The sequence below is a fragment of the Paroedura picta genome, chromosome 5 (genome assembly GCF_049243985.1).
Source record: "Paroedura picta isolate Pp20150507F chromosome 5, Ppicta_v3.0, whole genome shotgun sequence".
Classification (NCBI taxonomy): domain Eukaryota; kingdom Metazoa; phylum Chordata; class Lepidosauria; order Squamata; family Gekkonidae; genus Paroedura; species Paroedura picta.
In genome coordinates this window covers 105,526,741-105,551,113 of record NC_135373.1, presented here as the reverse complement: position 1 = coordinate 105,551,113, position 24,373 = coordinate 105,526,741, and the positions used below count along the sequence as shown (strand labels likewise).

General features: G+C 42.4%; 1 protein-coding gene across 2 annotated transcripts in view; it reads left to right on the top strand.

Annotated features, from left to right (window-relative positions):
* Positions 1-22,149, top strand: part of RIC8B (RIC8 guanine nucleotide exchange factor B) — a 35,105-nt gene extending 12,956 nt beyond the window's left edge. For both annotated transcript variants that reach the window (XM_077339706.1, XM_077339707.1), the window contains exons 5-10: positions 11,205-11,370; positions 12,441-12,536; positions 14,512-14,656; positions 14,779-14,923; positions 16,456-16,575; positions 21,770-22,149. In XM_077339706.1, coding sequence (XP_077195821.1) covers positions 11,205-11,370; positions 12,441-12,536; positions 14,512-14,656; positions 14,779-14,923; positions 16,456-16,575; positions 21,770-21,881 — 784 coding nt within the window. In that variant the 3' untranslated portion in view covers positions 21,882-22,149. The remainder of the gene's footprint in view (positions 1-11,204; positions 11,371-12,440; positions 12,537-14,511; positions 14,657-14,778; positions 14,924-16,455; positions 16,576-21,769) is intronic.
* The last annotated feature ends 2,224 nt before the right edge of the window (positions 22,150-24,373 follow it).

The following is a 24,373-nucleotide window of genomic DNA, read 5'->3' as shown; positions in this document are numbered from 1 at the left end:
TTGCTCTGTAAATCTCCATCCTTCCTTGAGATGGTCATTCTAAGTGCACACTCTGATATCTTCCAAGTCATCTAAAGTTTGAATTTTAAAATCTGATATCTGTTGCATGGTTACTTAATGAGCTGAGAATACTTAAACTTTGTATTGCAAATGCTGTTTTGAAAGCCGGCTTCCCTTGCCTTGACAAAGTGTTGTAAGGTCTCACTTAGGAGGATTGGTCTTATTTATTTATTTATTATTTCAATATATATCCTGCCACTCTCTGTGGACTCATGGTGCATTACATAAAACCAAATAAGAACCCTAGTAAAACAGTCATAACTAGGGTTGTGCACTCCAGCACACTTTGGCTACTTCATGGTTTTAGGGGTTATGACTAGGGTTGTGCGCTCCAGCACACTTCAGCAACTTTGGTGATCACTGAAGCATGAAGGGACCAGTGCAGCCAGCACCCCCTCCCCTCCATGCCACGGCATTGGCCGCTTCGGGGTGGTATACCACAAGAGGTGGTATAACCCCCCCCATTATGTTGGATTTGCAGAAAGATTAGAGACAGTGTTGAAGGCCTGGCTTATAAACAGTAGGCATATAAGTGATGAAGAACAGTAGCTTGTACAGAGTGAACTTCTATGGGTATGGGCATACATGATATATCCATTAACTTTACTGCATATGCAGAGTGCTCCAGTGAAATCTGAAGCTGATTTAAATATCAATTACCTTTCTAAAACATAAGGCACAATTAATAGTTCATTTGTTTTCCTTGTTCACTGCTACCATCTCAAACATTTGTGGGTTGCCCTTGGTAATCAAGGCAAAATCTGAAGAAAGGTAAGTTTGTCTATTAGATGCTGCTTTAACTGTGCCCCTGATAGCTTTAAAAAAAATAATCAAAACCTCTTCTAAAAGAGCAGTGTTTTGTGTAAAGAATTTGAAGTAGAATCAGTTGTGTTGCATTGTTCCCATCTCGCACCCCTGTTCTGCAAAGCCTTTCCTCGGTCACTATAGTGTCACCCTCTTTTGCTCCTTCTGTTGCAGTTTAAATCTCACCTGTTGTTATTAAGTTTCAGTTTCTGTCTAGTTCCTATTTGCCTTTCTTAAGATCTGTTTAGACACCTATTCTCCTCCCTGGAATAGTAGCACCATAACAGTTGTGTACTTCATCCTTGCTCCTTTCCCATTGGTGTTACACAGAAGGTAAGTTCCAAATCTTGATGTCCAGCAGATACGTGAACGTGGAATCAGTCTTACAGTCTCTGAGTATCAAGTATGTGGAGCTTCAGTGTTGCCTTCTCAGTAATGGGGCAGGAGCACAGATGACGGGCCTGGTCTCCTCTTGCTTAGAGGTAAGGGAGGAAAGCAATGTCTGAAGAAGTCTTCAGATAATCAAGCTGTTCAGGATTCTGCCTAGCAAGTGGTTGATGCTATTGCAGCAGTACAAAGTCATTTTACATTTCTGTCGTCTGTTCAGACTTTCTTTTTTAAGTTGCGTTCAGTTGTCAGGTGTTTCCACCTTTCAGTATGCCATACCTTCATGTCATTTTTTGCTGGGCTTCCATTAAGGCTCATGGGTGCTATCAAGGAGTTGGACAAATGCAGTTTCTTCTACCAGATTTTAGTAGGAAGTACCCATCATGGTATCTTAGGTCTAGTACATTTTGATGTCAGAGTGGTGTCTGCAGATTACAAAATGTATGATTATGTCCTTCATAAGGATTAATTGCTGGTTGTAGGTTAGGGAACCTCTGAAGAATCAGGGGGAAAAGACCATGAGGATATGTCCATGGCACAATAACAGTAGACTACTGCTGTCTGTAGCTATTTAAACAATGTGCTGAGGTTCAGGACCAAATAAGCACTAATCTAGCAATGGGAGAATGAGAATTGGGGCTAGGGGAGTAGGAAGGTTACTTTGCATAGTCTAGCCTCTAAGCTGAATAGTACAGTGTAGGTAGTGGGTATTTTAAATGCCCTTCTCGTTGTGTTTGGATTGATGAATGGGTAGAGAACAGGGTAAGTCTAAGGAGTTCCGTCAGCAATTGAGATCCCCACCCCCTATCAGTAGTTTTACTGCCTTATTGAAAATCTTGGAGCCCTGTTCACATGTTGCTTACAAACTGTGTACAGTGTACACTTGGTTTTTCTTTATATGTAGCCTAAGTAATTCTCACATTATAGTCAATGCATGTACAGCTCTTATATGATTGAAATCACACATCCAGGTCCTGATGCTTTGGTACATTGTAAAACGAACACACATTGGCTTTTTCTTACAAACGGTTGTATATGAATATGGCTTCTAAAATGAGGCCTGGTCCCATCCAGGGACTTTGACAGCTCTGTTTAAAACACAATGTCAGTCTTTCAGTAAGGCCTGGAGTTCTCCAGACTGCACAGATTGTAAAGCCTCAAATTTTGAATCTTATCAAATTTTTGTAATTGGTATTTGATCTGGGCAAATGTTGGTGTTTTACACAAAATCATATAACATTTTTAAAGTCGATTACAGAGTTGCTTGTAGGATTATTTTAATCAGAATTTCCATAATATTTTAGAGGTGTGGGAATGAATCTGTCATTATTCTGAGGACTGGCGGTGGTGACAAGCTGCTGACGCAAAAGCAGTGCAGCTGGTCCATTCCCTGTGGACATTCTGCTGGAGGAAATAACAGTGTGTAAGGCACAGATGGCACGGCAAGCCCTCTGGAGACCATAGCAACGCTGGCAACATCCACTAAGCAGACGATGGCAGCTGATGATGCCTCTGTGATTGTCTTATACAGGCACAGCCCACCAGTTCTGCTCCTCCCCCTTGATGCTCCTCCCCCACAATTGATAGGGAGGAGACAGGGAGGAAAAGCCCAACAACAGCGCCACACTAACAGAGGCATGTGGTCTGAGAACCTTCCTCCCCAGCCCCAGGGAAGGGCACCTGTGCAGCAGGCATGATGCCCATATCTGGATTGCCATAATAGTAGAATTGTCATTTCCTCATTCATAGCCAAATTGAACATAAAGGAAAAAATTGGCCAAATGTTGAATAATCAAGCATATAATTCAAAATAATTTTCAAAATGAAAGTCACTTTGTAATATTTAAGCAATCAGAACGGGGTCCCAGGTATTCAATAAACCTGTTTTTCTGAATCTTCTTTAGTGATTGCTTGCTATTCTGGAATACAAATATAATTCCTAGTCATATATTGTTTTATGTTACACAATTTTCCAAGGCATAATAATATTATAATATGCAGTAAACAATTTAAAGCATACCTCAGTATGGAGATTTTTTTATAGTAATATTACCATCTTGGCAAATGCTAAACAGGAGACAGAGGCTTGAATCCCCCCCCACTCCCCACCCCCAAGATGAGCATCCTAACAACTGGGTCAAGAGGGAAGGTTCCAAGGAGACATGTCATTGGGCAGTTGTCATGGATGCATGAAAGGCCAGATGGCAGAGAATGGGGCAGTAGTGGGCATGGAACTCACAGATGTGAAAAGTAAATCATGAAGGGGCCTGATGAATTGGATTGCCAACTCCCTTTGTCCAATATGGCACCTGTGCCTTTGCGAGCTGCTCCTAGGAACTGTGCGAAGACAGGCTGAGCTGTTGCTTGTACAGTATGAGTGAGGCATATATGCTGAAGGCTGCCCAAGACATCATGTTTCAAGAGTTGGGCTTGAACTAGTGACTGAACCACATGGCAGGGACTGTACTGATCACTGATCATTGTCACTTTTACTGGCATTCAAAAAAGTACAAGCCATAAGACCTCAACAACCCAACAAAGGTTTCCACATAGATGTCAAATAAAACCAAACTTAAAAACTGTACTGGTCATGCTCTCAGGTCCCCTGTTGAATCACCAGATGCACAGATGCTAAACAGAAACATTGCAACAGTAGCAAGTAGATGTCATGGCAACCACAGCTGTGCCTGTCGGGTCCCAGTAGAATTTCCCGTTCTTCCCCAAGAGAAGGGCTGCATTTGCCTGGGAACCCTCGTGAGATGCAGGCTGCATTGAGCTCTCCATACCCTGTCCCCGCTTAAGGGGAAGGAGTGCCCTGGCAAAGAAGTGAGCTAACAGCCCAGTGTCTCTGTCATTCACATAATGCTCCCAGGAGCATGTTCTTGGGAATATGCTTCATTGGAGCGTGATGCTAGCTGGGCCAGGCTTTTCTTGACCCCATACTTACACGCAGCTAGCCTCGGATGTGAGAAGTTGGCATTGTTGAGGTGGGCTCATGGAAGGAGAACAAGGGAGGTAGGTGTGAACTCCCAGGCTGGGGCAGCTGTGCTGTATCCCTGCTCACCTATCAATGCATGATTACCCCCATGGGGCTGAGCTCCTGGCAATGGGTATCCATTAGGCTTCTGAGACACGTTAGTCACATGGCATGGACTTTGCTCTCCCCCTCGGGTGTTAAGTGGTGATAAGTGCTCTCTCTCTCTGCCTATCCTGCACAGAGCTCAACACCATGCACTAAGTGTGAAGGCCAAATACTTCTGAGGTAGAGTCCTGTGCCATGTTCCCTACCCATTGAACTGTAGTATCCTGGCTGGTTTGTGTGTAGTGCTGAGGCGGGGGGGGGGGTGATTGGGAGTAGGGAAGGCAGTTTGGCTACTATTGGGGGAGGGTGTGATTGGTTGTGGGTATAGTCAGCATCCTGTGCTCTACTGGGGCTTTGGAGCAGGGCTTTTCCCATTGGGGAAACTTGGACTTCCCATTATCTGGATGCCTGTGGGCTACATTATGAGCTTGGGTGGCATAAATTTCCACTGTTTTAGGAGCCATTCCTGGACTAGGGCAGCTTAGGGACCTGACTAGTTCTTGCCACACCCCTAGGTTGGTCCCTATGCTGCACCAACGCTGCACCAACGCAGCAGCTTGCAGTGATGTCAACTTGTAGCATTGCCACACCAGAGCCTTGCTCAGGGTACTCTGCCAGATCACCTCAGAATTTAGTACCTAATCAGTTCCTGTGGAATTCTGTGATCTCTATACCCCAGGGTTACACTGAAATTTTTACTTTATAATTCACATTTACTGGACAAGCCTGCCTATGTGCTTGCTGCTATAATGATTATAGCTATTTGAAATTCAATTAACCTTTATTTTTATATATGGAATATAGTTTATTTCTGTTTTATACCTTTAAATTTACATTTCACGTGTCTTTTGGCCCATATAATTTAAACTTGCTTAAGGGAGCAATTATTAAATTAATGATTTTGATTTCTTTGCATGCAAAGATGCATGAACAAGACTACTCAAAGAACTAAAGCAAGGACTGTCAGATTCTGGCCAAGACGTGTTTGTTTGACAAACTAAATATTGATAAATTACATAACAATCAACTCCATGTATTATTAATTGTGTTAAAAATTTGACCTTGAAAGTCTCGTTATTTTGTTCCTAGGGTTCATTATTGTAGGTAAACAAGTATTCTTCAACTTGTTGTGTTTGGCAGAGTGATACGGGTTCAGTTTCATTAATGTAAGCTTAAATGTATCTGACTAGATGTTATTTTAAAACATATTTATTGTATCCTAATTTTTAAAAATTAAGTGTTGTATCAACTGCCCAGTGAAACTGCATGGGCTGTAGTGATTCTGCCCACCGTGTAATTTTGTAACGTTTGACTACATACAATTTAAATTATTGTACATTGGAACAAATGCCGTGCTTGCTCTCTAACAAGGTTTTAATCAAGGTTTTCATCAGTGCTCAGTAGTTTTTTGCTTTCACATTTGCATATCAGGAGGGGGCCAAGAGTGTGAGTGGGTAGTTGTCATGTCCTAGTGATTAATGATCTTTAGGAAGCAGAGAGAGAAGGGGGGGGGGAAATAATATACGCAGCATTTCTACCCCCTGCAGGAGGAATGCAAACACTATTGTGTGGATCTGTGCGCAGTCGCTGACTTCCTGGTAGCTGGAGAATTTCATACACTCTTCTGCCACAAATAAAACTGTCAGGAGAGTGACAAGGATCAGAAAGCCAGGCTTCGGGTATTGAAAAGAATAGCTCAGGCACAGTGATCCAGAAAATTAATTTCGTAGGTGTTTGGGAACACTACTGCCTAATAAGAAACCCGTTTAGTGGGGGGTGGGGGGGTAGGGTGGCTTTTAATGGAAAGAATCCAGGCGGCCGAATGTTTGCAGAACTGAATTGTGTTAAACTTTGTGAAACAACTGTCCTGTTAAGAACAGGTTAGCTTGCAAAACATTAGGTGTCTAAAGGAAAGCCCAATCAACAAACATGTATTCTATTTTCTGCTGGTTTCGAGAGTTTGGTGCTTTGAAACAGAAGTGCTGCTTATGTGTTGTGGAGAGGTACAGGAAATATTGTGAACATAAGAATAGAACACAAGGTTTGTTTTCTGCCTGGGAAGGCATTTGTGACAGAACAGTGTGTGTGACATTTTCTGCTCTTCTAACCTCCCCCCCCCCCTTCCCACTACTGTGCTTGTTGCTATTCCTAGGCTGTTCCCTGGTGCATGGGGGCAGCATTTTGTGGCATGTAGTGGGAGATGGGAAACTTCTATTCTCCTCAGGGCACTTAGATCATGACAAGTCCCTGTCACAATGATTGCAGCCAGTACAATAAGAGGGAGAGAAAATTATTTGGGGTCACTAAACACCCTGATCCTAACCACTCAGTTTCAGATCAGTGGAATTTGCACTGTGTTCCTGAGTGGATCTATTTATAATTAAGTTAATTGCTTATTTAGCACGTGCTGAGGCTCGTGGTCTTAATGCTGGTACAAAATATAATTCATACATTGATTCGCCACCCCCATATAAGCAGCTTCACAGCATGCATAGTTATCTTGCATATTTTCTTTGTTATACCTGGCTAGTTAAGCCATTCACTGTGAGTTTGTATGTTTGGTGCCTGGGGATGGGGTGGGGGATACCTTGTCAGAATCATGGTCTTGCACTCAACAGGAGTCCAAGGTGATGCAATCAGAACACTCAAGGAGGGGAATGCCTACAATGATTTTAAAAATTATCTGTGACCAATAGAATGCTAGCAGGCAGTGGTTGCTGGGGGTGGGGGAACTCCTCCCCCAGTGGGCATATGGTAGCCCTTGTCAAAATGGCTGCAGGAAGCCTCTAGCGCTGCTTCTCAAGCTAATATCCTTACAAAACTGAAACAGTAAAGCAGCACAATATAGAATACAAATGGGTCAGACTGTGTATGGTTCTAGTGGTTTCTGCTTTGATATCCAGTAGTTTGTAGCCTTGGTTAACCAGTGGTGTGATATAATAATTCCAGCCCAAAAGAGTAGTGCAAGTATGCAACTAAGATTCCAAAAATGCTATCAGAGCACATTACAGAAATCATACCTGACAATAAAAGTTGTCCCCTCCTACATAAGAGCCATAGAGGATTTTTAAAATGTTTATTTGCTTTCAATCAGTTACTCCCTGAATAAATACTAGGATCATATGTATAAAGTGCTTGCTCCTCAGTTTCAGAGCAGCCTGTTGTTACTGCTTTCCCAAGGTTTATGTGCCTTTAGCTGCCTGCAGGGGGTTGTCAGTCCTTTAAATTAAAAACTCTGGCGCTGGCATCATAGAAATACTGTGTTCCCCTGTGAGTTCTCACTGCCAAGTAATACCATCTTCCTCAGATCTGCTGAGCAAGATATCATAATGCAATCAAAATTTCAACTGTACTGCTGATAGCAGAGAGCAGATAACCTCAAGAAAGTAAGCCAAGCCTCAGTCTAAGGACAAGTCACACCTCCATCATATGCTAAAGGAGTTACACATGTAGGAGACACAAGGATAGTCTGTCAAGCATTTATGCTGTATGGAATGAAGGCCAGCTATTTTCACTCATAGGCCAGCTATTTTCACTGGCTCACCAAAAGAGCCAGTTTGGTGTAGTGTTTAGGAGTGCGGACTTCTAATCTGGCATGCCAGGTTCGATTCTGCGCTCCCCCACATGCAACCAGCTGGGTGACCTTGGGCTCGCCACAGCACTGATAAAACTGTTCTGACCAAGCAGTGATATCAGCGCTCTCTCAGCCTCACCCACCTCACAGGGTGTCTGTTGTGGGGAGAGGAATGGGAAGGCGACTGTAAGCCGCTTTGAGCCTCCTTTGGGTAGGAAAAAGCAGCATATAAGAACCAACTCTTCTTCTTCTTCATTAAACAGGCATGCTCAAAGCCTAGAATCCAAGACCTGGTCAGCACCACATCCCAACCTGGCTGCTCCTGCCAGGTGGTATTTCCCAACTTAGAGCTGACAACCTTATTTGTATTACAACAGTGACATCTTAAAGGCTAGCTGGAATAAAGGCTTACTAGAATAAATTAAGAGCCTCTTGTGGCGCAGGGTGGTAAGGCAGCAAAAATGCTGTTTGAAGCTGTCTGCCCATGAGGCTGGGAGTTCGATCCCAGCAGCCGGCTCAAGATTGACTCAGCCTTCCATCCTTCCGAGGTTGGTAAAATGAGTACCCAGCTTGCTGGGGGGTAAACGGTAATGACTGGGGAAGGCACTGGCAAACCACCCCGTATTGAGTCTGCCATGAAAACGCTAGAGGGCGTCACCCCAAGGGTCAGACATGACCCGGTGCTTGCACAGGGGATACCTTTACCTTTAGAATAAATTTTCTTAGTTTTTATGGTACTATTGGAGTTACTCAGGGAAGGGGGGTCATGGCTTAGGGAAGGACCTGTGGCTCAGTGGTAGAACATTTGCTTGTCTTGCAGAAGGTACTAGGTACAACCCTTGGAATCTCCATTAAGAGGATCAGGTAGCTGGTAATGTGAAAGACCTGGGACCCTGAAGAGTAGTCAGTACTGATCTTGATAAATCACACATATGAAGCTGCCCTATTCTGATGTATGTTTGATATTGACGCTTAATAGTGTGTTATTATATACTAGTAATCAAGCCCATTGCAGTGCGAAATGCAATGGGCGCTAGCAGTGAGAGTGGGTGTTTGGGGGGGGGGACCACCTGCAGTCTTTGGGTGGGCTTTGAAAGGGGAGAAGAGGGAAGGGTAAGGGAGACGTTCCCCCCCCCGAAAAGCGGCGCCGCGGTCACGCTTCTCAGCTGTTTGTCTTCGGCGGGCGCTAGCAGGGGTTTGGAGGGTGAGGGGGGGACTGTCGACGGGCATGGGTCGAGGGGGTGGACTCTCCGCAATGGCGGAGGCGGCGCAGCCTACCCAGATCTGGCGGTGGGGCTTCCATTGTCTTCGATTCCCGCTGGCAGTTCCCTCGGCGTCGGCTCCCTCGGTGGCGATTCCGGCGGCGGTTCCCTCGGCGTCAGCTCCGTGGGGGGTGGCTCCCTCGGCAACATTTCCGGCGGTGATTCCCTCTGCGTCGGCTCCGTGGGCGTCGGCTCCCTCGGCGACATTTCCGGCGGCGATTCCCTCTGCGTCGGCTCCGTGGGCGGGGGCTCCCTCGGCGACATTTCCGGCGGCGATTCCTTCTGCGTCGGCTCCGTGGGCGGGGGCTCCGGCGATGGTTCCCTCGGCGTCGGCTCCGTGGGCAGCAGTTCCCTCGGCAGCGGGTCCGTGGGCGGCGGCTCCCTCTGCGGCGGTTCCCTCAGCGGTGGCTCCCTCGGCGGTGGCTCGTCAGGCGGCGGCGTGACTCAGGCAGCGGCAGCTCCCTCGGCGGCGGTTCCCTCGGCGGCAGCGTGAGTTGGGCGGCGGCTCCCTCAGCGGTGGCGTGATTTGGCCCGTGGCTCCCTCGGGTTGATGGGACCCTGGCCGGCTCCCGGCTCCGTGGCCGGTTGTTTGTTGACGGCTTGCAGGAGTCCTAGGGTTCCCTGCCCGGCGGCCTGACGCGGCAAGAGGCGCTTCGCGCCTCTCGCCGCGTCAGGCCGCCGGGCAGGGAACCCACGGCAGCCGCGCTCCGCGCGACTGCCGGGGGCTCCCCCAGGCGGCGGCCTGACGCGGCAAGAGGCGCTTTGCGCCTCTCGCCGCGTCAGGCCAGGAGCAACTGCGAGCCGCGCTGCGCGCGGCTCGCAGTTCCTGGGGCTGGGAATTGGAGGGACCAATCGGCAGGCGCTTTGCGCCTGCCGATTGGTCCCTCCGATTGTCTGTCATGAGGAAGGGTCCAATCTGGACCCTTCCTCATCCCGGACTCATCCCGCCCCAGGACCCCTTACTGCTTTATTTAGACCGTGGCGCCCGCGGCGCCACGGGCGGTTTACAGATTATATTTAGGGGACAGGCCACTGGGGAAAGATTAATGTTTGAAAGCCAGTAAAATATCTGGATACCACTTTGGTTTGACCCATCTTGAATTAATTATAATAAAAGAACATAAAGGAACACAAGACTATATGAAAGACATTTAAGAATTCTTTATTTGGAATGCCATTGGAGTTGGTTTTTCTTTCGTTTTTTTATTCTAAATCAGGCCTTTTGTCTGCCAAGGTCCATGACTTGACAGTGGCTCTCCAGGTTTCAGGCAGAGGTCTTTCACATTACCTACTGCTTGGTCCTTTCAAATGGAGACACTGGGAATTGAACCTGCGACCTTCTGTTTGCCAAGCAGATGTTCTGCTGCTGAGCCACATCCACTGGTCTGATTCAGTATAAGTTTTATATGTTCACTGTTTTTATTTTAGTTTGGTGATCCAGATTCCTCATCTCGAATTATCATGTTAGAGTAGTATTTTTTTCAACAGGCCATAATTTTTGATTATTTAAAACATTAAACTCTAGTCATTTTCAGTTCATTTGTTTTTAAACAGGACCGTTGGGTATTTATCATATTCTAAAAGCTAGTTAATACAATAGATCTTGAAGGCAGAAAGTTGATTTTCTCAGGAATGTGTTTACTAACACATTCAGTACTTTTCCTGCATTTTTGCAATATTATAGTGTTGTGCATTTTAAACTCCATAATAGCGTGAGTATAACCCTTCTTTGGGGTGGTCCTTGATCTTATATGCTTTATCAAAATTCAAGTATACTTATTATATAGAATAAATGACTGTAAATACTAATTAGAATGAGAAGTGAAATTACTTTAGTTCCAGGACTTGTTGCTTTGGCTAGTAAATACCAACTATTAGACCAGTGAAGCAAAACAGCCTGTTTTTCATGCCACTGCTGGAAGGACTTCAGTGTCATATTACATACAGTTTTAGGCACCAGGCATGAGGCTGTTTTCAGATGTAAATTAAGGATGTGGTGCCACAAAAATGAATGAATTTTTAAAATCTTTTCCAGCAACGCCATCAACCTTTTAAGTAATGTTCCAGCTTCTTGTTTGGATGTCCTCATCAGCCCATCAACTCAGGAAGGTACAGAAGAAGAAACTGATATAAAATACAATGGCATGAATATGGATGCAATTCAGGTGATATTGAAGTTTATGGAGAAAAGAATTGACAAGGTAAGATCAGGCTATTTGGACATGAAGCTCATAACTCTCTCAACATTGGGTTTTTTTGTTGTTTATTTGTTTTGGTGAAAACAGTTTTTATCAGGAAAATGGTCAGAAAGGGTGCTGTTGTTCCAAATAAATGATTCTGGAGGGAGGGAAAAGATATAGATAAAATCAGCAATTGAGCAGCATCATATACAGTATGCTGTTTAATGTCTAATGTAGTTGTAAGAACTGGCTTGTGATGCCTCTTAATGACTGAATGAGGCTTGATGCACAAACCTCCAAGGGCCAGCCCCTAAGGACCAAACCAGATGTGGTGACAGGTTGCCTGTGAATAGTTTTGTCAAGCAGTATTTTTATCTGTGGAGGGAAAGGTTTCAACCTAGCTGCCAGCTCACCCTTGAGTAAAATGGGGCAGTGCTGATGTGTACAACTGCTGTTTATAGTCAAAGTACTTGGGGAGAGATATTGCTAATCTTACATTGTTTCATGTGGTTTGGCTCTTTACGTGCTCTCAAGTATCTTAAAAAAATTACTGGTTAAAAGCTGGCCCCTGAAATTGGAAAATAAAGCTCTGTTGAGCTACCTGGGTTGTTTGCTTTTGATTTTCTTAGAGAACCCAAACCACAGAAGAATAGAATAAAGTTTGAAACAGTAGTTTACTACATTACCTGAAAATAATATAGTCTAATAAAAATGTATGAATTAGTCGTTTTTGTAGAAAGTCTGACTCACCAAACACACTACAGCAAGAGACCATTTCCTTAATTTTTGCCACAGGTCAACAGTGCTGGTGGTTCTAAGTTTAAAGGGTTTAGATATTCATATGTTTGAAAATGTTTTGTTAAACAGGTTCTACAGCTGCCTTATTCTCTAACAGCTCTCCGCTGTGTGTTTACTGTTTGCATTCAGAGATGTAGATGGCCCTCAGCTGTTGTAGAAGAGCTAATAGGAACTGTAGGTGTATGTTCTCTAGTTCTGAGAAGCATTATGGTAACGGTGTGGAGTTTAGTGGGAAATGCTAGCGTCACTAGAATAAAAACATTAATTGCCTCTGTATTTTATTATCATTCTAGGGGAGCAGCTATCGGGAAGGCCTCACTCCAGTTCTCAGTTTACTAACAAGATGCTGCCGTTCCCATCGGAATATAAGGAAGTTTATCAAAGCTCAGGTGAGTTGCAGATAGCTGGATAATGAATGTAGTGGAAACAAACAGTTTCTGCTACATTTTAGTAGCTAAAATTGATCAGTCACATGTTAGGTGTTATACAGCACAAAGTTAGCTTGATCAATGTTCAGTGAATTGATGGTATGATAGAAGTGTATGCACATGTAAGGAAGGTGGCGTAAAGGAGAGCTTTTGGGACAAATGGGACTGTTGAGGTTTAATATTACACTGGTGGCCCTTATAACAACAGAAAGGCAGGATATAATATTTTTAATAAATACATTTATTTATTTGTTTGTTTGTTTATTTATTTATTTTTCAATTTATAGACCGCCACTCCCCAAAAGGGTTCGCGGCGGCTTACAACATAAAACAATAAAACACATACCCCAATAAAACCTTCCCAAATGATCAGAAACAAAAAAAGTAACAGTGGTCACACATCTCATCCCATCCCATCTTGTTCAGCCTAGTGGGTAAGTTGTCATTCTGTGAGGGTGGGAACAGAATTAATAAGCTTTGGGGGATCCTTGTTCGAAATGCCGGGAATCTGCCCTGGCCTCAACCATACGCCTGGCGAAAGAGCTCTGTCTTACAGGCCGTGCGGAAAACTGACAAATCCCGTAGGGCCCTCGGCTCTTCCGGGAGCTCATTCCACCAGGTTGGGGCCAAGGCCAGGTGAACTTCCCAGGGGGCCTGGGTCAACCAGCAAATTCATATCCGCAGAGTGAAGGGCTCTGCAGGGGACATAAGAAACCAAGCGATCCCGCAGGTAGATGGGATCCAGGCTGCGTAGGGCCTGAAAGGTTAATACCAATACCTTGAACTTGACCCGAAAAGAGACTGGTAACCAGTGCAGATGACGAAGCACTGGCTGAATATGAGGGAACTGTTCATTTGATTCTCTCCCATCACCCCATACAGTTGCTCAAGAGGCTCAGTGAGGAGTTCCAGTGAGGAGTTTCAGGCTGGAGATCAAGGAAAGATATCACTGTATGACATGACTGTGCATGCAAAAAGGAGGAGGGGTTCTCCTTATGTGTAAGATCTCATTCTGTGCAGTCAGGTAGACAGTTAGTAAGGAGTCAAAAACTCCCTGTATGTGAGAAAGATAAGATAAACTGTCCAGCACACAACTGGCATTGGTTCAATGTTTAAAGACTTTTTCCTCTGTACATAATTGTTACAAATCTGTTAGTCTTGCTCTGTATCTTCAATACAAGCACAAGATCAGTAGCAGTATGAAAGGTTCCTAGTACGTACCAGTATTTAGTTGATGCAGTACCTCTCTAGTTTATGTAAGCCAGACTTTTTCAACCAGGATTTCATGAAAACCAGGGCATTCTTGATGGCCCTGGAAGGGTTTCCCAAATGATTGAGGGTAAATTAATTTTAAATATTTTTTTCATTTATCTGGTAATATGACCATACTCAAATCCCCTCTCTGTTATGGAAGCTCCCTGAGCAAACTTGGGCCAGTCACGTTCTCAGCCTAGCCTACCTTAACTCACAGATGGGGGTAAAATGGGGGAGAGGAGAACAATATGAGTCACTTGGGGTCTCCACTGGGGAGAAAGGCAGGATATAACAGAGGTAAATAAATAATAAACACAGCTGAAGATGGAGCATATAAAAGATTGCTGGTGGGTGGGAAGCAGAGGTGGAGGCAGAGAAAGGTGAGGAAGTAGGGTTGCCAGGAGGAGAGAAAGAGCAAATAATGTCGAGAAGGAGATATAGGGGAAAGTGAGGTGCATCCCACTAGTTCTTATGGGTTTCCCAGCATATATCTGGGCCTAGTCCCTTGGCCTAAAGATGTTATATTTAACAGTTCTGTAATCCCTCTGAGCTAGTCCAACTTAAAAATAAAAAAAACCTTTTCAAGAACTTTAAATAAGAATGTGTGCCAATATTTTCCACTGTTGATTAACTGCTGCTCAGACAAAGTTGTTTGTTTGGTTTTTTTTTTTTTTGTCCGTAGGTGTTGCCTCCCTTGAGAGATGTATCGAATCGCCCTGAAGTTGGCACAACACTGAGAAACAAGCTTGTGCGTCTAATGACTCATGTTGATCTAGGAGTGAAGCAAATTGCAGCTGAATTTCTTTTTGTTCTATGCAAGGAGAGAGGTAAAAAGGCTCGTCCCATCAGTGAATAGCCTGGTAGACTGTCTAAGTATCTTGATGCCATCCTATTTTAAACCTAGCCCTGCCCAAATAAATTGTTGCTTTATCTGCTTGGCATTTTGCAGTTGACAGCTTACTGAAGTACACTGGCTATGGCAATGCAGCAGGGCTGCTAGCAGCAAGGGGCCTATTAGCTGGAGGAAGAGGGGAGAACTGGTATTCAGATGATGAAGATACAGACACTGAAGAATACAAATCTGCAAAGCCAAAGTACAGTATTGTTCATCTCCCCTCCCCTCCTGTTAAAGCTGTGGGTTTCTCTGTTTTATGTTTCTTTTGCTTTCAGTTTTTCCCTTTATCAAATGTGTATGTTTTCCAATCTTATTTATTTTGGGATGGGATTTATATTCCACCTTGTGTTTGGAAACTTCAGAAAATATGAGAGCTGCACCATTGCATATGTGCAATTTTTCTTCTTCAAAGTGTTTTTCAAGCTTACCTAGTTGCCTTTTTTATCACTAAAAAAATCTCAGCTTTCCTTTAAAAAAACAATCACACAGGCTACTTTCTCTTAATCTGATGCATTAAAAAAATCCAACATTCATATTTTCCCCCAAAAAAATCTCATTAAGTGTCAGATTTATACGAGTCCAAGATAAGGAAAGGAAAGAGAAATTGGGAGGGGGCAACAACATCCAAGTGGGAGGTTTTGCTGATGTGTTACTGTCTTCTAATTGAGACACAGATTCCCTAGCTTCTTTAACTCTGTGATAGATTGCTATCCATTCCCTTTTGAGACACACATTAAGTTTATAGTGTATATTTTGCATCCTTTTCTCTCGACTTTGAAATTTGAAACTGAAATTATCTCCTTTTAGATGGAATGTCTGTCATTATAAGATTTGTGTCTCATGATTGTCAACTATTAATTTATATCCTTTCCATAATCTATTCAGTATTGCATCCTTAATTCTTAGGGTGATCTCTCTTTGTTTACTGTATCTTTAGGCTCATTTTCCCCCTATTATATATGCTGTTTCAATAGCTATTGCTATTCTCAAAAGCTAAATTTCCAAAGCTATTTTCAAAAGCTAAATAACCTTTCAGAAATTCCTCAAGAAAGTCCACCAACTCTTTCCTTTTGAGATTCTCAAGTAAGCTACATCATTTCAGATTATGCTTGTGGAATTCAAGTGAAATTTCTTCAGTCTCCCCCTTAGGTTTATACACTCCTACAGCATTGTTTTCTTTCTCTTTATTCGCTTTCAAAAGTCTCTAATTTGTCCTTGAGATACTAATTTCCAACTTCTGTACTTTCCCTTCTACACCAGCAGTTTTTATTGTTCCTCTAATATAAAATCTAATACCTATATCTGTCTTTTGAATGATAATGTTTAACTGTTTAACACATTCCTTCATTAGTGCATTTTGTCAGAGCTACATGTTGTTAAACTTGAGAGCTGTACCAGCTCCTGTACTCATGTTTTGCCTTCAGAAATACGTTTCAAACTTGTCTGGTTGCCCAAATACTTTGAAATTGTCTGTTGGTGACTTTTTAGATTCTTCAAAAATTATTTGGTGAGGATAAACATGTAAAAACTTATAGGTCAAAGAGAGGCACAGGTTTTTAAAAAAAATGCTTACATTTTAAAATCTCGATATTTCATATCAAATCTCAGATTATGATTTGGGGAAAAATTATGTGGGAATGTTTTTGTTTTTCATTTTGTTTTTCCATAATGAAATGGTTCCCTAAAGATAAACTCCTTTTCATTCTCTTTTAATCCACCTCATTCGTCAAGCATCAACCTTATCACTGGCCATTTAGAAGAGCCGATGCCCAACCCTATGGATGAAATGACTGAAGAACAGAAAGAATATGAAGCCATGAAACTTGTCAATATGTTTGATAAGCTTTCTAGGTAATGTAACTACACTGGCTTTTATTTCAGAACGGGGGATTATTTGCTTTTGTGCTCTTTGATTTCCCACTGTATTTAAGTCTTATGTTTGAAACTGTGCAGTCGTCAACAAGGATTTAGATACTTCTATGACCAAAGGACATTTTCTCATGTTTTTCAATATGTTTTTATTATAGCACCAAAGATTTATTTAGTTTCTCAAGAAGATGCTGTCATGTGGGAGGGGAGGCACGTTCTTCAAAGGTAGCATTAGTGGATTAGCATTCGTTCAGCATTTGTTTTTGGAAATGGTTCTGACTGTATTGATAGAAATCCATCTGATCATATGAGAGGCGGCCCCTGGGAATTAATACACTTATAAAGAAATTTATTTCCCCACTTTAAATTTTTTGTACTAGTTCATCTGTATTTATGAAATAAATTTGTGCATTTAACAAGCATTATTAAAAACTTATAAACTCAAAAAAAATTTAATTAGCAAATATTAGATTTTCAACATGTACCATTGTTTTTAAATACCTTACGAGCTGCTTTCCTTTTAATGGCAGTATGTTCCTGTTCTATAGTAAACACCTTTCACTGTGTTACTAAACTGCTTATGTTTCTGAAGGTTCCATTTCCAAGTACAAAATAACATGAATTAAAAAGTTGGATCATAGACATGAAATTGCAGAATATAGTATATTAAATAGTTGATTCCTGCACCACTTTCTCCAGATAATACTAGCAAAACATCATGCCTTCATGCATCCAGATTTTTCAGTTCCCAGTCTAGCTGCTTGATTTCTACAGGGTTATTGTAAGTAGCATTAAGTTGCCAGGAGCCAGTATATATATATAGGCATATCTGTTTCCAAGGGACTTTATTTGCATGCATTCAAAAAGACATAAATCAATTATTTGTTTCCCAGTCTCATTTAATATGAAAAATAATTTAGTTGCACTCTGTCCAGGATGGGTCAGGTTAAGCAGCTCTGGGTCTGAATTACATCAAAGGAATATGTGAAGCAAATCTGTGAGTATTCTGTCTCAGGTCATTGTTCTCTGCAGAGACGGGAAACCTGAAGATTTGCAGCACTCCTTGCAACTCATGGGCTATATTGTTTCAAGAATAAATGTTGTTGTCACACAGGGAAATGGTAGTGGGTTAGAAATAAAGTAAAAAGTGGTACAGATCTATTGTACTGAATGAAGTTTTGAATGTTTTGAGGCTAAGGAGTTCTGAATATAGGCAGTACTGTTATTGTTACATATTATTGAAGTATCGTTTGACACCTGCCAATGCAGTGCATGTAATAATTCGCATTCTTTATCAGTATATCTTTGGTCCTACATAGAATTATATATAATACTAGCTTCAAAGCCCATTCTTAAGAACGGGCCTTGAAAGGGCCCCCTCCCCTGCCCCCTGGCCAGGCAGCTTAAGTTGGCTTTGGGCCGCAGCTTGCAGCCAGATCAAGTGGGGCGGGCGGGGGCTAGACAACTCGTTAGCAGGTACGGGACAGAGCTCCTTAGCAGGCAGTCAGGAGGCCGGGAGGCCCTCGTCAGCAGGCCCAGCCTAGCAGGCCAAGATGCCCTCGTTAGCAAGCCCTCCACAACGATCGTTTTCCCAGGGCCCTTTCCCCTTACCTGCTGCTGGCTCCAGGCACTGAGATGTCTTAAGAGCAAAGAGGTTAGAGTCCAGGGACGGAAGGCGGGAGCTGCAGGGGCAGGGCCAATCAGGGCAAAGCTGGCTCCACCCTGATTGGCCCTATTCTAACTTGGACAGCCGGACACGTCGCCCCCCCTAGACTATTTCATAAATATATAGAGGAACAACAATGGATAAGGATATAAAGGGACGACAGTCTGCCAGGTTGACCACCCCAAATGTACAAGCCAATCAGTATTTCTGAAATTGCTTATAGAATTGGAGCTAAATTTAAACCTCTTTGGGAATCTTTGCTGTTTTAGAAAACTGAACTGTTTCCTTTTAGCAAATAGAAGCCATAACTTCAAAACAGTGTATAGGAAAGTCAGTTTTGACTAGTGACTGAAGAATTGTACTTCAATTTAGGATCTGAATTTCATTGTACTTACTATATAATTTTTAACTACCTTCAGGGGGCCGGTCTATGCAGAAGTAAGTCCCATTTTATATTCAATGGGGATATCTCAGAGGGAAGTGATTTTAGGATTCCAGCCATAATCCCACCACTCAAAAAGCTTAGGTTGGCATACTTGGTTCTCCCTCCTAATGTATGCCCTACAACAATCCCAATAAACAATAGGTTTAAGATGCTGTAACTGAATGGCCCAGAGTCATTCAGTGATGTGTGTAGAGCTGTGCACAGAGGTCTCCCTGGGCCAAGGGTCTCCACTCTACCCAGTACTTTACCATGTTGGTTCTGTCATATAAGTCACAATCTCTGCTTCAGGAAAAAACAAAAAACTTTAGTATAAAAAAGCCTGTATACATTGTTAAAAAACAAAAGCCATCTAGGAATGTAATATTTTCTATGTAATTTAAGAAACTCATTTTGTTTACATTTCAAAAATGCTTTTTCATTACTGAAATATTGACTAGAATGAACTTAGTATGGATGCTTTTATATGATGCATGATTTGAATACCTAGAAAAAAAGAGGAAGAAACTAATCCACATAGTATTCTAGAAGCGTTGGATTTCTAGTACTCAAAACTCAGATTCTGAAATAAGTCTCAGGAATTGAGCAAAACCAAACTAACTGAATTTCTATCTCACACTATGTCAAATATTAGTACTTAATTTTACATCGCTACATTAAATCTCATTTTTTCAAAAATATAACTAAATTCAACCTCTGGGATGCAGCTCTTTGTGTTATACTGCTTGCATGATTGAAAGTTTTTGGTGTTAATTAAAATGCTTTATAAATATTTTCCTGTATTATAAACTGGTGGCACAATTATGAATTAATGGACTAATTTAAAATGTCAGGGTGCTTTTTCCAAGCCAACACTGTATTAATAGTAGGAATCCTTTTGCTGATGAAACAGTCCCCAATTATCACAGTTTAGGTTTTGTTGGACATTGACAAGAAGTCAACAAAACTGGTGTGTAACAGAACCTGCCTAAGTAGCTGCCACACTCATTAAAAAATACTGAATTAATCACAGCGATGACCGAAGAAAGCGGTGCCTCCATAGGTTTTCCTCTGCTTTTCTAATTGTGGGACAAAATGGTGTACATAAAAGGACTGGCACTATTATGTAGCACTCAATTATAGGGAGGTGAATAGGTCCCCAATATACTATTTTATCAAAGGAGCAGACCAGTGTTTGCAATACGGTTGTTTCATTACAGACAACCATCATTAGTTCCATGTGTTAACACTGACCTGTTGTGCACAGAGCATGCAGGAAAGAAAAACCCTTGAAAACGAAGGGAATTTTTTTTTAAGTCGTTATTAAGCTAAATGGCAAGCAAGAAGCAGAAAGACGCAAAGATTGTATAGATGAATTTGAAGGGGTTCATGGGAGATCAGTAAACAGAGAAGAAGAATGCGTTTTACCAAGGGGTTTATTATGGCATGTGTTCCAGTAATTATTAATGCTTTTTAATATGGAGAAAGGTCTGTTAATGGGGAGTTCTTAGTCATATGGTGCTTGGTCAAGGATTTATTTCTTATATGTTCAGACATGTGCTTCTGTTCGGAATACAATTATGGGAAATGCCTCCAAAATTTCAGTGCTGCCTGTCAAGGATGAAATAGTTTGTGGCAATTTAAGATGATTCCTCTAGATTACCTTTTCAAGTTAGTTGTCACACATGTGCAATAACTTTCTCAGGGAGAAGGGAAGGCGCTTCCAGGGGCATGTGCTTGGCAGAAAATATTTCATATTTGAGGAAATGGCATTAGCCACTTGATTGCCTAGATATGCAAAGCAGTTTTCTGCTGTACAAATGTATTATATGCAAAGGAATTATGCTTCCTCTCATGTTATTGATCCTGTACTTCCCCCAGAACATGTTGCTGTCACTCAATAGAACTGGGCTACAAATGCTATCAGGTTTATGGCAATATGTTATAACTGGAAACCCGCAGGCCTTCCAGTTTTTCGGACCACATTCACTTAATGGTGGAATTATTTGGACAAAGTTCCCAACTTAAAAGTTTCTCATAGTTGATGGAAAGGCCCAGAGGGCTCCTTTCCGTGACATGAGATAGGCCACTCCTAAAGGAAGCAGAGACCTTAAAGATGAGAGGCAGACTGCAAGACTGGCATCTTGGACGAGGACATTTTTTGGTTAAACTCTCTGAAAATACTGCGAAAGCTTTTTGGGGAAAGGATCAAAATGTTGTCATCTCTGGCCTTTACAGCCTTTGCCCTATAATCCACATATAATAAGAGAGATGATGATCAAATGTGAAGCAACGAAAGGCTTAAATAAATCTTTGCTAATACTGTTTGATTGGCTTAATCAATAATTAATCATCTTTATATGAGGCTGTAGCTTGTGGAGTAGATATAATTGGATTAGCTGTGAGAGGCCTTCAGCGCTTTGAAGAGATTAAAATGGCTGTCAATCCTGTAATTAAACAACTGCAAACAAAAGCAACAGTTTAGCGGGGAGGGAAAGAAAGCTGACAATCAAAATGAGTCCACAAGTACTTAAGCACCACTAGAGGCTGGCTGTGTACCACAAATCGCTTTTCCTGACTGACTCCTTTTTTTACTCTGAGAGATGAATCTGCATCCAACTGCAGAAGGGATGGATGTGTCCAAGTGACAGGTGGAACATCAGCAACTGTGTTAGCATTGAGAGTAAACAGATAAAGCATCCTTTTAAAAAATTTAAACAGCGAACCTGTTCTTTGTCCTGGGCCTATTTAGCGCTTGACTTTCTTCCCCATATAGCTCTTAATTGGCTTAGCAAATGTCGCCTGCTTGAATGAAGTCTTTATCAGCGTTGATCCCCTTTCCCATCCCGCCTCCCCGGTTCTACTTTGTGTGTAGAAGCCGCTGGTCACCCTTTCAGTATCTAGAATCTATGCCTGGTCAAAAGGGGCAACGATAGTATGGCTCCCCATTAGGCCTGTTGGAAGAATTTGTTTCCATTCGTTTTAAGTAAAACTGCCATTTTAAGCTCTGTGTTAAATATGTATGTTGTGAAGCTACTTTGCCATGGGCAAGCACCCTGAAAAAATTTTTTCTCTATTTTTTCTCCCAGAGACCAGGTAATAACACCTATGGGAGTGCGACCAGATGGCACACTGACGCCTTTGGAAGAGGCAGTTTCTCAGTACGAAACAAATGAATATGATAGTTCGGACTCTGACTAGAGCATCAGCTGCTTTGTCGTCTTATCTACCTTTCCTTATGTTCACAGCATCTTTTATTATCTAAATATTAGAATTTGGTCCCTCTTAGCCCAGTAGTACAACAGTTGTATCAATCACAATGTTCAAATTATTAATTCTGTGGTGTAATATTTTCATTTCTAAGGCCTCCGTTTATATAGCAAGACCTATCCAGTTTAATAACTTTAAAACTATGTGTATTTCAGTGGAATGAAAAGTGATGTGAAATTAAAATATTAAAATTATAATATTTATTTGTGATGTTGACCCTTTTACAAAAAGCTGACTCTGATTTGGTTGTCTTGTATCATTCACTGAGCAGTGGAAGGAGTAGGATGGCTACTTGGATTAAGAAGTTAGGTGAAATCAAATTGAAATTAATAAGAAGTATAATGCCAGTTTAATTCAAGAACCTGCTCTTAACATAATCAGATTTTTGTATTCTCTTGTTCCTTGCCCTCCTAATTCATAAACAGTCTCTAAAAGCTCTCATGATTTATTTGTGAACACACACACATGGATGAACAATGAACAGACACCCCGTGGGGTGGGTGAGGCTGAGAGAGCCCTGATATTCCTGCTCAGACAGAACACCTTTATTAGTGCCGTGGCGAGCCCAAGGTCACCCAGCTTGGCTGCATGTGGGGGAGTGCAGAATGGAACCCGGCTTGCCAGATCAGATGTCTTCACTCCTAACCACTGCACCAAACTGGCTCTTTGTCAGCAAATTCCACATTTTAATCACTCATTGCATAAACAAATATTTCGTTATGTCCATCCTGAATCTACTGCCATCAATACTGGCAAATACTCCAGAAGATAGAGACAGAGTTCAACGAGATCTGAACACAATGGAAAAATGGGCAAATGAGAACAAGATGCAATTTAATAAAGATAAGTGTAAAGTTCTGCATCTGGGTCAGAAAAATGAAAAGCATGCCTACTGGATGGGGGATACGCTTCTAGGTAACACTGTGTCTGAACGAGACCTTGGGTACTTGTGGATTGTAAACTAAACATGAGCAGGCAGTGTGATGCAGCAGAAAAAAAGGCGAATGCCATTTTGGGCTGAATCAACAGGGGCATCACATCAAAATCACAAGATGTCATAGTCCCATTGTATACGGCACTGGTCAGACCACACCTGGAGTACTGTGTGCAGTTCTGGAGGCCTCACTTCAAGAAGGACATGGATAAAATTGAAAGGGTACAGAGGAGAGCAACGAAGTTGATCTGGGGCCAAGGGACCAAGCCCTATGAAGATAGGTTGAGGGACTTGGGAATGTTCAGCCTGGAGAAAAGGAGGTTGAGAGGGGACATGATAGCCCTCTTTAAGTATTTGAAAGGTTGTCACTTGGAGGAGGGCAGGATGCTGTTTCCGTTGGCTGCAGAGGAAAGGACACGCAGTAATGGGTTTAAACTTCAAGTGCAACGATGTAGGCTAGATATCAGGAAAAAAATTTTCACAGTCAGAGTAGTTCAGCAGTGGAATAGGCTGCCTAAGGAGGTGGTGAGCTCCCCCTCACTGGCAGTCTTCAAGCAAAGGTTGGATACACACTTTTCTTGGATGCTTTAGGATGCTTTAGGATGCTTAGGGCTGATCCTGCGTTGAGCAGGGGGTTGGACTAGATGGCCTGTATGGCCCCTTCCAACTCTATGATTCTGATATCAAATTCCTTTGTCAACTGTTTTCACTGTTCGCATAATTTTATAAACTTTTACCATGTGCTCCCTTAGAATTTTAGACGCTTGTCTGACCTGAGAAGTCTCAGAATTTTCAGCCTTTCTACATAGGGTAGGACAAACAAAAATATCACAGAACACGTGTAGAAACTGTAGAGCCTTTCTCAGTCTAATCCACATCATCAGCCCTGACTTGGATAGCCCAGGTATGATGCCCCCATCCACTTCCGTCGCTCAGAAGTAACCCCCCCCACACACACACACACAGTTTTTCTTTCCCTTTTGTGACTGAGCTGCCCTAGTTGTCTGTTTTCTTCTTTCTTGAAGGACTTTGGCTAACCCATCCTATCACAGTATATTTGGGCTGAGGGAACCTGTGGGAAAGAATGGGTGCCCGTGTGTTAAGAGTGGTTAAGAGTGGTGGACTCTAACCTGGACCAACTGGGTTCGATTCCCCACTCTTACACATGCAGTCAGATGGATAACTTTGAGCTAGTCACAGTTCTCTTAGAGCTGTTTTTGCAGAGAAATCCTGTTAGAGCTCACTCAGCCTCACCTACTGCACAGGACGTCTGTTGCGGGGGGAGGACGGGAAAGGCGTTGGCAGGCCACTTTGCCAAGACTAATGTCTGTACTAATAAGGACATCCAGAAGTTTAAGTGGGAGTAGCCTTAAGATTTATTCACACCTGAATAGCACAGGCATTCCTTTTACCTCTTTCCCCTTCCCTCTGCCCAGTTTTGAATTTATTTTATGTCATTCAGATAGGAAGAAGGATAAAAGACACTGGC